This window comes from Suillus fuscotomentosus (genome assembly GCF_016647785.1).
Source record: "Suillus fuscotomentosus strain FC203 chromosome Unknown F5891scaffold_86, whole genome shotgun sequence".
NCBI classification, from domain to species: domain Eukaryota; kingdom Fungi; phylum Basidiomycota; class Agaricomycetes; order Boletales; family Suillaceae; genus Suillus; species Suillus fuscotomentosus.
The window spans coordinates 62,893-77,643 of NW_024539598.1; the positions used below are offsets into that span (position 1 = coordinate 62,893).

The following is a 14,751-nucleotide window of genomic DNA, read 5'->3' on the forward strand; positions in this document are numbered from 1 at the left end:
ACGCCAGGACGCGGGACGCTGATCACGATGCTCAAGACGACAACGACAAGTAACAGAGGAGAGTACGTAGATGAGTCGTGCTGAAAGAGTGTAACACATAATATCTCAAAAAATAGTACTCACCGTGAATGCATTTCATCTGACACTAAATTACTCCACTGTACTGTCCGTAGACTCTAGGAACGGGACTAAATTGTCCCCAGTTCACTTCAGACCGACTAGTATACTTCAAATATCACATAGCAACTACAGCTCGAAATGCCGCAGGACCCCTGATTATGTTTCTAGCACCGCACGCATCGATGTGATATCATCTCGACTCGACTCGGAGCGGCAACTGCCACTTAGCATCCTCAGAACCTTTGACGTTCGGAGATGACACATGCAAGGTCCAATCGATCTCTTTCGTCGGAGTAAACTTAAATGTCTGAATGAGCATGCAAAGGACGATTTCTGACCAACTTGTTAGCCGGAATCTGATTAAGAACGAAACCTACGAACTCATCTCGAGTTCTGAAAACTTGAATCCGCTATGTATGTCCTCATCAGAGACCGAAAATCGTGGCACAACGTTTAAATCTCACATGCACGCTCTTCCACCACCAATGAATGTCATTCTGGAGGAGAAACGGATCACTGGGTATGAGTGTTCTGGGATTAATATTCTCAAATACCACTCACAAGTGGGAGTAAACCCCTGGAATCTCGGCATCGATAACACTTTGTGGAAGCGGAGACAGCCATCTTTCCGGTTTCCACTGGAGCGCGTCGTCTCCCCAGATTTCAGGATCTCGGTTAGAGTTCAGGATTGACACAACAACATTCGTGTTCTTGGGCACAAGGACCTCGCGCATGTATGTCCCATCATTCCCTTTGATGGGACGCGAGAAGGGGATGACTATATTGTCACCTGCACTAGAAAAAGCAGGTTTGTTCGAACATATCCGGCGAAATTTGGGTGGGACATACGTGCGTGTGACGGTGGTGACTGGAGGATACCTACACCCCTATGAGTATACAAGTCAATAGAAAATGAACCCTTACAAGCGCAGTGTCTCTCGGTATACTGCGTCGAGGTACGGCAGATTGACCAGGGTATCATAGTCAAGCACGCCAAGTTGAGTCATTGCTTGTCGGATTTCCTCGCCCAGTCTGTCTTGTGCATCTTGGTGATGAGCCAGAGTCAAGAGAGTGCGACACAGAGCACCGGAAGTCGTATGTGTTGCGGCAAAAACAAGTGTGCTAAAGTAATATTAGACAGATACATGAATGCAGTTACGCCCACCTCATTTGAGCCACAAGCTCTGAATCTGGAAGACGGTCTTCCACTGAAGCGTTCATGTTGGCTCGCACTATTGCAATAGATGGCTCAGTGGTTAGGGACGCAATTGCTTTCATGAACGCACGTAGTATGCTCATGATGTCTTTTCCTTCTTGGAACTGGTGCAATACCGCGCCGTCTCCCTTAGAAAGCGCACGTTTCTTTTCCTCAAAGACCTTCGTCGTTATCTCGTCCATAACGTCGACAATACTACAGATCTCCCTCAGTGCCTTCCATGGAAAATTCTTCACGACGAATCTCCTGAAATTAGGAGAACCAACATTGATAAGAAATGGGAGAAATTTCCTCGCAACAGACAATTTGAATAATGTTGGCCTGAAATTCTCGTTAACCCTCACCTATAGAGCTAGAAGGAATCATTGGAATGCGTACAGGAGGTTCTTGACGGCAGCACTGTAAGGATTGGCATAGCCTTCCTTCATACAATCAAAAGAATACCCCAGTCCGCACTGCCCCACAAGTTCAAGAGCGGTGCGATCGAGCCACTCCAACATATTGATTTCACAGGGCCCGTGCTCTACCTGCGCTGCAATGCCGTCTCGGAGCTATTATATGTGCGCAATCAAGAACGCCACTGACGCCAGACAGGTAAGGCACTTACGCATTTCGTCACCTCGAGAAAAGCAGGCACCATGTCTCGCACGTGGCTGATAGAAAACACAGGGTTGAGCATCTTCCGTTGCTTTCGGTGGTGTTCGCCTGCATTTGGAATAAGATATAGGGACAACACGACAAGAGTCCCACCGCACCCAACGTCGACAGCAGGCCATTTCCAAAAAGGACCTTGCTTGTCCTGCAGGGCTTTCCAGTGAAGTGAAACATCAAGTACAGTGGAAATCCCTACGCCAAAAAGGTATGAGTCACTTCAAAATTGTTCTGATCTTTGACCATGATATGGTACATGGCCTTTGGATCAAATACATAGAGCTCCCTTGTCTGTGAACATCGTTCTCAAAAAATGCGATGCGTTTGTGCGATTGACGTACCCCAAAAAGCCCATAGAATTTCGATACTGGACCATAGCGTTCCGCAAGCATCTTGTGGAAATCCCATGCATACCGCGCAAATATCTGTTCCAAGTTGCCTGAACGATTTTGTCAGTGCATTAACTCCCTAAGATTGTGCGCTCGGTACCCTTACCTGTCCACCAACGCTGACAGGGGGGGCCAGGAATGTTATCTAGCGGGTTTCTCGCAAAGTAGCTACCCCAAACAGCGTAGAGAATTAGCCCTGCGACGCACAACAACTGCCAGACATAGTAGTGCATGATACTGAGTGAATACCTTTTAGTTAAGATCAAAGGGTCATGTATGCCAGAACGTTAAAATTTATCTCATTGATGTCACCCAGACCCTTCTTCCGTGGACCATGTCACGAACAAGAAGCGAATTACTATCAAGCGCTGCGCGATTATCCGGTGATCGGGATCTATTCGTATCCCCGAGTTACTTTTGCACCAAGATGGTTAGCATGATAGAAATATTGACACCAGAGTTGAGGAACAAGCTAATAGGCAAGAAGCGCAAGTTTTTCCGCACGAAGGCGCAAAAACTGTTGAGGTTCGCCGTTAATGCAACAGGAGATAAAGCGCCAAGATGCGGCAACTTCCCCAGATGCGGGGATAACCAACGGAATAGGTAGAACGCACGGTTCCACGCATATCAAATGTCCGTTGATAACACAGGGCTCGGAATATCTAGAAAAGGCACTAGAAGTAAGATTTATGTGATGCTATCATACAGCTGAAAAGATAATACGAACTACATAACCTCAATCAACTCTCGCACGTTTCCCGGGCCTGCCTTCTGAGTCATCACCACTACCTTCCTCTGGTCGATTTCCAAGCTCTGTTCGTACTTCACTCTCACCAAACGGACCTCTGTTAGACGGCCCATCCTGTCCTCGCTCGACTGAACGTGAACGAGATTTATATGGAATCGTTGGGGCCTGGCCCGACACACCCCTCAGCACATCGAGTTCATTCTCTGCTCTTTGTCGTGCAATGCGTTCCTCCTCCCATAGCCTTCTTATGTCCTCCAACTGTGCTTGCAAGTCACCCATTGCTTGATCCATGAGCAACTTCTCTAGTGTCCATTTCTCAATGTTGCGCGCCTCGTTTTCTTTCAGATGATGGATATACTGCACAGCACGCTGAAGAATTGCGCCTTTTGCCTTTTCACCAGAACTGTTTGGTACTATGCGACCGAGTTCGTTGATGCCCTCGTTGATATTTCCTCGGCGTCGACGCTCGACTTCTTTCTAAGGAATTACATGAGTACCGATGACAAGAGCACACGAGGACTCATCAAAAACACCTACATGGTTGTCCTTACGCTGGCGGGTCCACTCATCGGTGCCCATTGCAGCGCTCCTGGCGGCCCGGGATCTTCCCGTTGTTCCGGACGGCGGTTGTGGAGCTGATGAAGGAGGCTGTTCTCCAATGTCTGTGTCACTGAGGGCGTCCCCTCCATCCTGCGTGTGTTGGGTGGCTGGAGGGGTGTGACCTGCAGCAGCTGCGGCTGCAGACAAATGCCCAAGGTTAGGAGGGCCGCGGGGGTGTGAAGAAGGGCCAGGATCGCCAGGGAATGGTATTGGGTGCTGAAGTTGGTGTTGATTTTGAAGAGGGAACAACCCGGCTTGAGCGAGAGCCTGCAAAGATTGAGCAGCCTCTCCGGTCATATCGCCCTGAGTAGGAGACTGTTAATGTGACAAAAAAAATAGTGTCAGCGGCACATTCAATAAAAATTGACGAATGCGACAGAGGCAGAGTAAACTTGGACACCCGTAACTCATCAACCATAAAAGGGTAATCCGATATAATATTCAAGGATACTTGGTCACGAACCTTGTGGAAGAGACTAGGTAGGTTCTTGAGGAGATTAGAAACTTGAGCAGCATCCATACCCTCTATCTGCAATGGAATGCGGTCGCCATTGGGAACAGAAACTGCAACTGGTGCTGGTGAGCTCTGACCGACGCTGGTGGTGGATGCGCCGGCGGGAATGGAAGAGTGCTGTGCAGAGGCCATGGCGAGGGCTGGAGTCGCCAACGAGCCAAACAACTGCTCATGTTATTTTATTTATTTTGTGGATTGTTTTGAGAGTTTTCTGACTCACAGTTATAACAGGGATGTAGGCACGGGATGACTTTGAGGGAGCAAGGTGTCGTGCTGGTCACGGGGTAAGGAGGTCAAAGTCACGGGAAAGTCACATGTCGCCTCTTATATCGCGAAACTGATTCTCACAAATATAAACAAATATATCACGCCACATTACTCACGCAAATTGTAAAACGTTAGTTAATAAGCTAGGGACACGGGCAAACCTCCCCACTCGGTGGCATAGTCAAGACAATTTTCGTGACGGTCCTGCAGGACTGACATAGCACATTTACTACTTCCGCAAGTATCTTGCAGAGACAGTCAATTATGATGATCAAAACATGGTTTATCAATTTATCCAACTTACTTCTTCAGGTTCTGACATGCGCCAAGGCTTGTGAACTCTCCAGGCTAGTTATCCATATGCCGTACGGCGTCTATTGATCCATTTGGTCGTCTCCCTCGGCGGAGTAACAATTCATCGTCTTTTCTCTCGTCTTCATCCTCCATCTGGTAACCTCTTTGTTTCTGATACCATCTAATCAGTGACAATGCGCATATCTCTGGAAGACCCTCTTACACTTGCAATCGCACCACCTAAAGATGAAACACCCAAAGAGAAAGAGACACGGGAACAGGCTGAGATCGAAGCTCGTCGAATAAGCGAGGATATCGACGAGCAAATCCGTCAAGAACGGACCGTACTCAAAAAGAAGAAGAAACCCGTCAAAGTACTTCTCCTTGGACAGAGCGAGAGCGGTACGTTCGTCAGAGCATGATTTCGGCAGTGAACTTATTCTTATACAGGAAAATCTGCTACACTCAAAAGTACGTTTCGAGGGCACTCGTGGGTTACTAAGGAGTTAAGATGATCACATTTCACAGACTTCCAATTACAACATGCACGACGCGAGTGGGCGGAGGAGCGAGCTTCATGGCGGATAGTCATTTATTTAAACCTCGTTCGCAACATTGTCAGGGTCCTGGATATCCTCAGTCGGGAAATTTCACTAGCCGAAAGCGAAAAGCGCCCAGGGTCTACAGGAATAGAGTATCTCAGCGATTCCGACGACGAGACAACCAACCATGAAATTGTTTATCATTTCTCGGACAAGCATCGTTTCATGCAACGGCGTCTCGGCCCGTTACGCAGCATTCAGGGTGACCTCGAGAACAAGCTCGGTCCTGAATCGCAAGAAGTTCGCTCAACGGCTTCCATATCCGCAACGCCATTTGATTCTCCGAGCTTTCAACTATTACCCAAACGCCCCTCGCGAGATTTTGGTATCAATTCAACAAATGGATGGAAGTCCGCCTTGGAAAAGCTGCGCCCGTCGATGATGGCCAGTGCCCGACCTCAAAGACGGAGTGATAGCGATCACGACGAGATTACTGATGTGCTTGTTGCGTGCAAGGAAACCATGCTAGAGTTGTGGCAAGATCCCATCGTCCAGCAAGTTTTGTCTCATCGCAAGACAAAGATAGAAGATTCTCCGGGCTTGTGAGCGTTCCCTATCCCGTATCTCAATAGCCTTACTTATTGGGTCGAAGCTTTTTGGATGACATTGACCGCATCGTATCATATGACTATGAACCTAGCGACAACGACATTGTTCGTGCGCGTCTACGAACGGTTGGCGTTCAAGAACACAGAGTCGTAATGGACGACAGTAAGTTATTCAATTCTTCCGAACACTTACATTAAGTAGCATTCCGCAGGCAACGGGAAAGAATGGCTATTGTATGATGTTGGCGGAACGAGGTCTTTGGTAATCTTGATCACTGATCTAGTCATGTTTTGGAACTAACAACCCTCCTATGAAGCGTGTAGCATGGGCGTCGTATTTCGACGATGTCGATGCCATCATTTTTCTTTGCCCAATCTCTTGTTTCGACGAGCAGCTCCGTGAAGATCGTCGCATAAACCGCCTGGAAGATAGCTATCTCCTGTGGAAATCAGTCTGTTCATCTCGTATTCTAGCCAAGACCGAGATCATTCTCTTTCTTAACAAGTGCGATCTCCTGCACAATAAGATCAAGCGAGGATTGTCCATAAAGGATCACATCCCGAGTTACGGCAGTCGCAAAAACGATACTGTTACAGTAATGAAATGTAAGCCCAAATTTGTGTACTGTTTGCGAACAGGTCATCGCTATATGTCGATGCTCACACAGTCCTCTTATTTTCAGACTTCCAACAACATTTTAGGGAAATTTTTAAACAGCATTCCCCGGAGCAACGGCCGTTTTTCATCCATTTCACATCGGTAATCGTGAGTATCTCCCATTATTTGACGTGCCTGGGTTCCATGAGAACGTTCCATCGTTGAGGGATTGCGTACCCATGGCCACGCTGGTACGGGGGATGCCTAACTGGTTTTTATTTTTAGGACACCAAGGCGACCGCAGCTACGCTAAGCGTAGGTGAGTGTCCACAACAGCTTAGGATGTCTCGTTCTCACATGAGTACTCGTAGTCGAGGAAAGTATCCTTCGTACTCATTTACGGAATGCGGATCTTCTGTAATATTGCTGTGTTATCTTATCACGACCTTAGTATACCCCACCACCACTTCACTACTTTCTAACGCGTTGTACCACCATCTTACTAATGTATTTCTCTCCATACTCACTAACATTATCGATGCTATAAATGGCGACGACCCTACCTACATTTAGGTGATATATACTATGCATAGGGCAGTAAGACTGATTAACACGCTTTACTGCACCTAGATTGCTATAATCCATTTGTGGTGAGGGGAATACATAGGGGGATCTCTCTGGCCATGGAATTCCGCAGCTCACAAATACAGCCATATATACGTCTAATTAAGATACATCAGGAGTGAGCCCTGAGTATACTCTTACCAGGTGCATGAACTTAAGGAAAAGACGTTCGGATCCGAAGTTGTTCAAAACGCGTGTGATGCTGCTGTGATTCCACTAACTAGAACTTGCCTGGTAAATGTGTAGTGATTCAAGTTTCATGTCACTGGTCGACTGCACATTACACTTACTGCTATTCAAAATGTGCAGGCAGGTGAAAGACCTGACGAATGCACTAGGTACCTGACTGCCTCTCGGACATACCACTAAGGTTCACCGCTAATTTTGGTCTAGTGGAAAATCAACGACTCTCAATTGAGTAAATCCTTGGTAGATCACTTAGCAAAAATACTCTAACGAGGTACATAATACCATGAAACGACTAAGACAAATGTCTTTACGAACCCGCTCGACTCTGTCCTTCATCTCTACCGTTTCCGTTCCGCAAGACGGGCGTGGCGAGTCCCCTCTCAGAACGCATTTGCTCATCTGGAGATTGTGAAAACTGCCTGCCAGGCGTTATCGTACCCACTACTCCAAGCTCCACTTCTGGGCTCTCAGCCTCGTCTTCACTGTCCTGCGGCGTACCCAGTGCGCTTAGATTCGCACCTGCGGGTTGACCGGATATAGAGATATTCCTCCGCGCACGTCTGGCGTGGAACGTGCGGCTAGCAGTGGCATTCGAGAACAAAGGAAGAAGATATCTCTCATCTAACGCCTGGAACCATTTGCCATCCTCGTTGACCTGTCTGTCATCATGTCTTTCCGCAGACGGACCGGCATCCGTTGAGGTCGTGGCCATGGGAAGTACTTCCGCTTCTGACTCAAAGGACTCCGATGATGCTGCAGAAAACATAGTATTACCGATCGGTGATGGTGGTGCTCCCGAGTGGTGATTATAAGCTCGTGATGCATAGTGTGACCCTACTCTGCCTGCAGCCCGCCCATATCCATGTTGCGATGGCGAAAAATATGGTAAGGGCTCAGAATCATCGGTGTACCTGTTCCATGAACCACTATGGCGGCGATTCTGCCATGCGTTGCGTCCTGGAGGTGCATCTTCGTCGCTGCTGCTAGCAGCTTCGTCTTCAACGCCTGTGCGAATACCAAGGATCTCTAGCATGCGTGCAGTTGTACCCCCGAAAACGAAAACAGTAAGCACCACTACAACAAGGACAGTCGTCCGCAGTGTCTGCGCATTCTCGCCCTTGAACCCAGCCGCGAGTGCCACACCCACTGCACCTCGCAAGCCAGCCCAGAACAACATCATCTGGTAAGAGTGTGGAATCTCCTCTGTTCGCTGTCCCCGAGCATGTCGAGTGAAGAAGTTGATTGCTTCAGATAGTGGGAAGACAGCTGCGTATCGGGTGAACACGACTGCAACCGTCGTGACCACAATGAAGAGAGGCTTGACATAGTTGGTAACGCGCTCAGATGATGGAGGACTTGTGAAAAGTGAGAGACCGAGGTAGATAAAAATGAAGTTCTCGGAGAGTTGAGCGAGAGTCGAGAAGATGTATTTTGTTGTTCGCTTGCGTTCGCCGGGACATGGTATGATATGCATAGTGTTTCAAGGTGATTCCGCAGAACAGGAGGGATACGATGCCAGACATTGACAGGCCATTAGACAAGAAATAGCAGGTATATGCGCACAGGGCAACGAGACAAGATTCGATGGAAGGATACAGACTCATTGACGAGTGTTTCAGGGTCAGGGACATTGCCAGGCCGAAACTAACGCCAAGGGCCATGGATACGCTGAATGAAAGCAAGAAAATTCCAATGCCATGGAATATGGACGAGATGTATATCTCTGTGCCGTGGAATTGCGCGAGAGTTCTGAAAATGACAGGATAAGTGACGAATTCTAAGGGGAGAAGGGCAATTCGAACTTACTCATACATGACAATACTGACCGCATCATTTAGCAGACTCTCGCCAAAGATGATGGTGTAGAGCTTTGGGTCCACCTTATACTGATTGAATATGGCAAGAACGGTCACTGGATCAGTTGCAGATAGTGTGGAGCCGTAGATCAAGCACTCCAGCAGTGTAACATCTAAAGATTCTAGTCCCAGGAATGAGTAGAGATACACCAGCACACTGTCCTAGAACAGTTAAGCAAAGTATCGATAATGCAAGTAGCGTTTTCGCATTTGACGCACCCGACACCGACAGCTGATATTAATGTGCCCAAAAATGCAAAAGTAAGGATGGAGGCGAAATTTCGGAAAAAATTCTCCTGCAGCAAGGTTGTATATGTCTGAATCTATTTGGATATCTGCGCATTACTCACTTGCTTGAGCTCGTATCCGGAATTAGAATGATGGGAGGAAGTAGCAAGTTGAAGAACAGAGTATGTTTGAAAGTCTATGAATCAAACTTCAGCCACGGCACTCGCAGTTTTCAAGTATCAGAGACATGCAAGACACCAGTCTGGCATCTGCCAGCAAAAGCAATGCAGAGACGTGACGACGAGTGGATACTCACCAGCATTTCTCGAATCATCGTTCCTGGTGCAAGTCTAACCACCAACCCTACAAACATCCCTGCAAAGATAGAGACGGTGGTCTCATGAATGGCCCGGATTTTCCTGATTTGCAGGTAATAAGATGTCCATAACGAGACGATGAGTAGCAAGCAAACAAGAAACAGAGACCATGACGAATAGTACTCTTCGTCTGCTGGAATGGGGGCTTCAGGGGATGCTGCGGATGGCGCCTGTACTGTTATTGAGCTCAACTTGAAGGCCATGAAGTGTACGCAGCCGAAAGTACCACCGTGCGGCTGTAGCCAAGTCGGGATTATGGGTACTCCCACGCATTACAACCGTAGCATTACGTAATAAATGCGGTATCTTCCTTTTACTATTAGATCGTAGCGGCGGCGAGCGCCAGTCCCCGACTCCGATACTCCGATAATACCTTGATCGTTTTTTGTACTCTCACAATTTCCATGCGAATTCTCATGGGCTCGTCTAAGTCCTCCCATTCATGGATATAACAGTCAGTCAGGCCTAAGCTAACATCACAATGTACGAGTCCCACCACAGGGCACCGGAGGTAAAAAAAGACAATAGGCAATATTGGGTCGAGAGTACGGAGTCTCTTGAGAAGGCTGAAGGCGGTGAAAATAAATGAATAAAGACAGTGAATCGTAATGTCTCAGTTATGTACGTAATCAATTCCCACGACACGTCCATTGACAGAAAAATGAGCATGTTTGCGTCTGACAAAACCCTTCTCCCACTTCGTGGGAGTTGGGGAACGAGCAGAAACCTGGGTGTATTAATGGATGAGATATACAATAGGACACTCTATGCATGTTGGCTGCTTATTTCATCTCCTCCGGGTCTTTTCTCCCTGAGTTCGAGCAGCGATAATCTCACTCCTCTTGCTCATGTACCACGATTTTGCATACTGCATAGATTCCATCATGGTGGGTGGTTTGACCTTTGGTTCTACACGGGGAGTTATCTTGAGCCACCTGCGCACTGTTGTACGTTGCAGGATGAAGGACTGCAGGCATGACACTGCTACACCAGTCAGAATGGACAACCACAAACCCTGAATACATAATTGTTAGAATTGAATGTGCAGAAATTAACAGGGAATCCCTACGCTAGGCAGTGAGCCCATGAGAGGGACACTCATGAACGAAAAGATGCGCATGAAATTCATGAGATGGGCCATGTCGGGACGCTCAGCAAAATTAACGTCATTTTTCATCACCTGCGACCACCATTTAGTGTCAATTTCCCAGTGCATGACTTCTAAACACACGCACCGACATTTGGATGTTGATGGCAACAGTGGACAAGATGGGTAGGATATAGTACGGGTCTGACATAGTCAAGTCAGGCAGAAAAAAGACGCCGCTCTGCTTGAGCTGTTCTACAGGAAGCATGGTCATCTTCCTGACAGCAAAGAACAAACCCAGTGTGACTGGGATTTGAACAAAGGGCATGATAATCGAAGGAAGCACCCGGGCTCCCGCTTTTTCGTAAATTTTCTGTCTCTTCAGGGATATACGCTGCAACGCAATGCGGTCGCTGGTGTCGATTGATTTCCATTCCGCCGTCACGGCCTGCAGTTTATCGGTATAGGGAAGTAAACGCGACGAGTTGCGAAGGCTCATGATATTGGCAGGTAAAATGAGCACACGCCACAGAAGTGTGCCAGCAATGATCGTGTAAAACCACGGCATTCCAGTGCTGACCTGTAGAAGTTCGAATGACCACCTTATGATACCAGCCGGTGACCAGCCAGCGAGGCCTAGTTCTGCTAAATCTCCATATTGAAGTGGTCGAATGACGGTGTCAAGCGCAGGAATATCGATACCCGCACCGCTATCAACAACGGCTGTTAAACTATCCTGCGTGGTAGTCACTGGTATCGGAGCAGAGTCTAGCTCCAGTGTCGCTGCACTGGTTGTTGTTGCTGATTCCAAGTCCACAACAGTGGTACCGATGTTGCTACTGGAAGCTGGTGCTGACTCCACTACCGACGCCGCCTGCTGCTCAGGTATCGCCGATTTTGATTTTGACCACCAGAAGTTACGAGTATGCGGTATGTGCCGGGAAGAGATCACCCTCGGCGTAATTTTTGAATGCTACAGGAAAACTGAGTAAACGAGCGTATGCGATACCCTTTAACACGCACCGGCAAGGTTAAAAACCGCGTTTGGTTTTGAGACACTTGCGGCCATATTCTGTGGTGTCATTAGCAGTGCTATGTCGGTAGACTCATTCATCAGAAACGTACCTTGCACCAGAAACCCTTGGACCCAGGCGAATGCCTACGCGTACCGTTGAAGGCAGAAGCATCAATTTTTAATGTCAAGCCTACACTCTGCTCAAGCTGACCACCACCTTCGCAACTCGAACTGTAAGTAAAGGCTAGAGAAATAATTTAATGTGCCGAACCGAGCCGAGCCAATTTCTCACAGTACTATCGATCGATGTCGATAATTTTGGACCCATGATATGATATTGATGCTTCACCTTCATCATGCACACATACCGGTGAGCTCTACGAAAATAACTTGCGATCATTAATATGGTTGAATTATTATTATAGAGGTCATAGAGCAGACTCGTACAAGCCAATTGATGTCCTTGAGCTCAATGAACTTCGGGCACGCAATCGCACATTCAACGGTGCTTACCGCCGTACCGCCATTGCTGCCCTTGGGTATGCACTAACGGCCCTCCGACTGTTTGATTCGCGTTTTCTTCGAAGTAAGTCTGCTATCTTATCGTCTTTGAATTCCTCCATGATGACCGTCACCTGGTTCTCCCTCCGCCAACCACAACATCGAACAGTTGGTATTGTCTATCTAGTTCTCTCCATTCTCCTTTTCGCTCTCGGGTATATTCGTGCTCGACACTCACAGCATGACTTTTCCGACGGATCAAAAACTAGCGCTCTTTATGAACAGGCGCTCCCTACTGTCGGGCAGGAAGACAAACGAGAGTATGGTCGTCCATTCATAACGGCTGGACGTGATGTTATTGCTGTTGGTGCACTCGTGATGATAGTGGAAATCCTGTTGCTTGCGTTTATACTTCAAATGTGATTCTTTTCTGTGCTGCAACAACTTCATGTTGGGTATGGTGCGATGATTTACCTTGCTAGCTCGGAGCTCCATCTAAACTCATTTGTATATAGCTATCTATTCATACCCGCACTTCCTATCCTGAGTCGTTGTCAGCTGAGGAATGTGGAGCACTTGATACGCTACTTAGTGTCGATGTAGTGTAACCATTGTATGAAACTCAGATGCATTTCCAAGGATTCGATCATCCATCAACCGCTGATACGTTAGCAAACTGTACTTGTTTATTTGGATACTGTAAGTATAGAACAATTCTAAGGTCTCGCGGCACAGCCGACAAGCTTATTGTATCATTAATGAGATGAGTACGTTGGTATATTGAGCCGACTTGGTACCGGGCAAACGACTGAAATGATTCCAAGCACACCATGTCCACAAGGATCGAAAAGTGAAAGGGAAGAAGACAAATAACTTCAAAGATGATGCCGGGAGAGTATTTGTCTAAAGAGGAATTGCAACAGGTATAATAATAGACAAGTCCGTTCCAGTCACCATAAACAAACCATCAAAATTCCACAACTATCAGCTACGAGTCTTCCAGACTTGTATAGTGTAGGCCTCAGAAAGCTGTGACCGCGAGACCTGCAGCACCCAAGATAGCACTGACGAGCAACGATACATCTGCATTTATTGACCGGGGACTGCCACTGATAAGGCCACTGGACAGACCGCCGGCGGCCTGCACAGCGCCACTCAAGAAGCCACTCGAGCAAGTTGTCGTGACGGCATTGTAAAGAGTAGACTGACCACCGAGCAGTAAGCTGTTGTTCAGGCCTGGGGCGTAAGGGAGACTGGACTCGAACGTGATGTATGACGTGAGAATGTTGCGTGTGCAAGTGGTGCAGAGTTGAGTCGAATTCATTTTGGGATCAAGGAAGAGGAACACGAGATTGGTATCCTGGAATGTCGTGGTGTTGGGAATAAGTGCAGTGGTGGAGTTGCTGACATCCCGACGTGCGGAAGCCCCGCTATCAGGCGTTGTATACAGGTATTGCTGCAACGCCTGTTGTTTATTGGGGGTCACCAAAGCCACATTTCCAGCAGTAGAACTGCTGGACGTGGTGTTTAGCTGTGTGACACAGTATTGCCCGTTGTCAGACTTTGAGCATACGGCTTCTCTGAGTGGCGTCAGGACATAGAGAACATCATAAGTCCTGAGGACATCGGTATTGACATTCGTCGTGAGTTCTGCTGAGCATGCCGAGTAGTAGGACAACAACTGAGAACGAACAGTGCTGTCAGGACATGCAGCGAATGCAGATGTCGAGCAGAGGTTGCTCAATACAGTGTTGATAAGGCTCGTGGTGATGTTGCTCGAGTTGACCCCGGGTGCAAAGGCAGATGTCGCAGATGTAATCGGCGTTGTACAGGAGGAGAAGCTGCTGTTGCTGTTCAGACTAGTCAAATAGTCTGAACAACTTTGACTGATTCCTGAAGGAATGTAAGGATTGGAACTGGAGGACTGGTTTCGAAACAGTGTCGTCAGTCTAGCAACCAATGATTTCACCAAATTTAATACTTACAGACTGTGCCAAAGAAGCAGTAATAAATAAGGAGAGAATAGCAAATGACTTCATTGCAAGGTGGGTATGATAGATATCAACGAGTGGACGGGTTCTTTGCAGTCAATGGCGGCGATGGCGACGAAGTTTCTGTTGTGAAAGAAAACAATCATGGAAAAATATCATCTATCATTTATAAACAAAGCCAAATACATAACACACGTGGTGACCAGTCAACTAGCGTTTTGCTCCAATATTTGTAGCTAGTCTGCACTAGCAACGGGGTTTGATCAAAACATGCGCCCATTGTGACAGATATCCTAAGATGGGGAATACGAGGCTTCAGGAAGTTATATCACCCTC

General features: G+C 47.4%; 7 protein-coding genes across 7 annotated transcripts; 2 read left to right on the forward strand and 5 right to left on the reverse strand.

The window, feature by feature from the left end:
- Nucleotides 1–111: 111 nt before the first annotated feature.
- On the reverse strand, nt 112–2,828 carry F5891DRAFT_738039 (cytochrome P450). Its single transcript, XM_041373033.1, has 14 exons — nt 2,483–2,828; nt 2,329–2,426; nt 2,187–2,278; nt 2,092–2,135; nt 1,944–2,041; nt 1,715–1,887; nt 1,407–1,657; nt 1,286–1,352; nt 1,045–1,242; nt 970–999; nt 682–915; nt 585–617; nt 502–530; nt 112–453 (listed from the first exon to the last, which is right to left on the reverse strand). Exons 1-14 carry the CDS (start codon nt 2,607–2,609, stop codon nt 311–313), a joined length of 1,617 nt encoding a protein of 538 aa, XP_041219581.1. The 5' UTR covers nt 2,610–2,828; the 3' UTR covers nt 112–310.
- Nucleotides 2,829–3,015: 187 nt separating this feature from the next.
- F5891DRAFT_1063946 (uncharacterized protein) lies at nt 3,016–4,527 on the reverse strand (the record flags this gene model as incomplete). Its single annotated transcript, XM_041363026.1, has 4 exons — nt 4,459–4,527; nt 4,188–4,403; nt 3,662–4,039; nt 3,016–3,601 (listed from the first exon to the last, which is right to left on the reverse strand). Coding segments are annotated over exons 2-4 (1,046 nt in total), but the record flags the coding sequence as incomplete, so codon positions are not given.
- Nucleotides 4,528–4,606: 79 nt separating this feature from the next.
- F5891DRAFT_1063965 (guanine nucleotide binding protein, alpha subunit) lies at nt 4,607–7,273 on the forward strand. Its single transcript, XM_041363027.1, has 10 exons — nt 4,607–4,742; nt 4,818–5,201; nt 5,250–5,270; nt 5,328–5,943; nt 5,994–6,112; nt 6,162–6,211; nt 6,267–6,555; nt 6,633–6,715; nt 6,833–6,866; nt 6,919–7,273. The coding sequence occupies exons 2-10, from the start codon at nt 4,994–4,996 to the stop codon at nt 6,966–6,968; spliced, it is 1,470 nt and encodes a 489-aa protein (XP_041219583.1). The 5' UTR covers nt 4,607–4,742; nt 4,818–4,993; the 3' UTR covers nt 6,969–7,273.
- Nucleotides 7,274–7,559: 286 nt separating this feature from the next.
- On the reverse strand, nt 7,560–10,058 carry F5891DRAFT_1063972 (sodium/hydrogen exchanger). The gene is made up of 6 exons (XM_041363028.1): nt 9,761–10,058; nt 9,567–9,575; nt 9,436–9,512; nt 9,167–9,373; nt 8,872–9,109; nt 7,560–8,801 (listed from the first exon to the last, which is right to left on the reverse strand). Exons 1-6 carry the CDS (start codon nt 10,022–10,024, stop codon nt 7,668–7,670), a joined length of 1,929 nt encoding a protein of 642 aa, XP_041219584.1. The 5' UTR covers nt 10,025–10,058; the 3' UTR covers nt 7,560–7,667.
- Nucleotides 10,059–10,396: 338 nt separating this feature from the next.
- On the reverse strand, nt 10,397–12,160 carry F5891DRAFT_1116359 (60Kd inner membrane protein-domain-containing protein). The gene is made up of 5 exons (XM_041363797.1): nt 12,034–12,160; nt 11,932–11,980; nt 11,057–11,881; nt 10,891–11,001; nt 10,397–10,836 (listed from the first exon to the last, which is right to left on the reverse strand). The coding sequence occupies exons 1-5, from the start codon at nt 12,093–12,095 to the stop codon at nt 10,609–10,611; spliced, it is 1,275 nt and encodes a 424-aa protein (XP_041219585.1). The 5' UTR covers nt 12,096–12,160; the 3' UTR covers nt 10,397–10,608.
- Nucleotides 12,161–12,221: 61 nt separating this feature from the next.
- On the forward strand, nt 12,222–13,081 carry F5891DRAFT_1063976 (uncharacterized protein). Its single transcript, XM_041363029.1, has 4 exons — nt 12,222–12,293; nt 12,349–12,509; nt 12,594–12,884; nt 12,940–13,081. Exons 1-3 carry the CDS (start codon nt 12,280–12,282, stop codon nt 12,845–12,847), a joined length of 429 nt encoding a protein of 142 aa, XP_041219586.1. The 5' UTR covers nt 12,222–12,279; the 3' UTR covers nt 12,848–12,884; nt 12,940–13,081.
- Nucleotides 13,082–13,089: 8 nt separating this feature from the next.
- On the reverse strand, nt 13,090–14,638 carry F5891DRAFT_1176220 (uncharacterized protein). Its single transcript, XM_041365756.1, has 2 exons — nt 14,410–14,638; nt 13,090–14,348 (listed from the first exon to the last, which is right to left on the reverse strand). The coding sequence occupies exons 1-2, from the start codon at nt 14,461–14,463 to the stop codon at nt 13,446–13,448; spliced, it is 957 nt and encodes a 318-aa protein (XP_041219587.1). The 5' UTR covers nt 14,464–14,638; the 3' UTR covers nt 13,090–13,445.
- Nucleotides 14,639–14,751: the final 113 nt, after the last annotated feature.

Coding starts and splice junctions, on each gene's coding strand:
- F5891DRAFT_1063972 (XM_041363028.1), bottom strand. CDS start 10,024: ATGGCCTTCAAGTTGAGCTCAATAACAGTACAGGCGCCATCCGCAGCA. Junction 9,110..9,166: donor GTCAGTATTGTCATGTATGA/GTAAGTTCGAAT, acceptor TGTCATTTTCAG/AACTCTCGCGCAATTCCACG. Junction 8,802..8,871: donor GCCTGTCAATGTCTGGCATC/GTATCCCTCCTG, acceptor GGCGAACGCAAG/CGAACAACAAAATACATCTT.
- F5891DRAFT_1063976 (XM_041363029.1), top strand. Junction 12,510..12,593: donor TGATTCGCGTTTTCTTCGAA/GTAAGTCTGCTA, acceptor AACATCGAACAG/TTGGTATTGTCTATCTAGTT.
- F5891DRAFT_1176220 (XM_041365756.1), bottom strand. CDS start 14,463: ATGAAGTCATTTGCTATTCTCTCCTTATTTATTACTGCTTCTTTGGCA. Junction 14,349..14,409: donor CTGCTTCTTTGGCACAGTCT/GTAAGTATTAAA, acceptor TTTCGAAACCAG/TCCTCCAGTTCCAATCCTTA.
- F5891DRAFT_738039 (XM_041373033.1), bottom strand. CDS start 2,609: ATGCACTACTATGTCTGGCAGTTGTTGTGCGTCGCAGGGCTAATTCTC. Junction 1,243..1,285: donor GAGCTTGTGGCTCAAATGAG/GTGGGCGTAACT, acceptor ATATTACTTTAG/CACACTTGTTTTTGCCGCAA. Junction 531..584: donor GGTGGTGGAAGAGCGTGCAT/GTGAGATTTAAA, acceptor GGACATACATAG/CGGATTCAAGTTTTCAGAAC.
- F5891DRAFT_1063965 (XM_041363027.1), top strand. CDS start 4,994: ATGCGCATATCTCTGGAAGACCCTCTTACACTTGCAATCGCACCACCT. Junction 5,271..5,327: donor AAAATCTGCTACACTCAAAA/GTACGTTTCGAG, acceptor CACATTTCACAG/ACTTCCAATTACAACATGCA. Junction 6,212..6,266: donor TTGGCGGAACGAGGTCTTTG/GTAATCTTGATC, acceptor CCTCCTATGAAG/CGTGTAGCATGGGCGTCGTA.
- F5891DRAFT_1116359 (XM_041363797.1), bottom strand. CDS start 12,095: ATGCTTCTGCCTTCAACGGTACGCGTAGGCATTCGCCTGGGTCCAAGG. Junction 11,981..12,033: donor CCAAGGGTTTCTGGTGCAAG/GTACGTTTCTGA, acceptor ATGACACCACAG/AATATGGCCGCAAGTGTCTC. Junction 11,002..11,056: donor CCATCAACATCCAAATGTCG/GTGCGTGTGTTT, acceptor TGGTGGTCGCAG/GTGATGAAAAATGACGTTAA.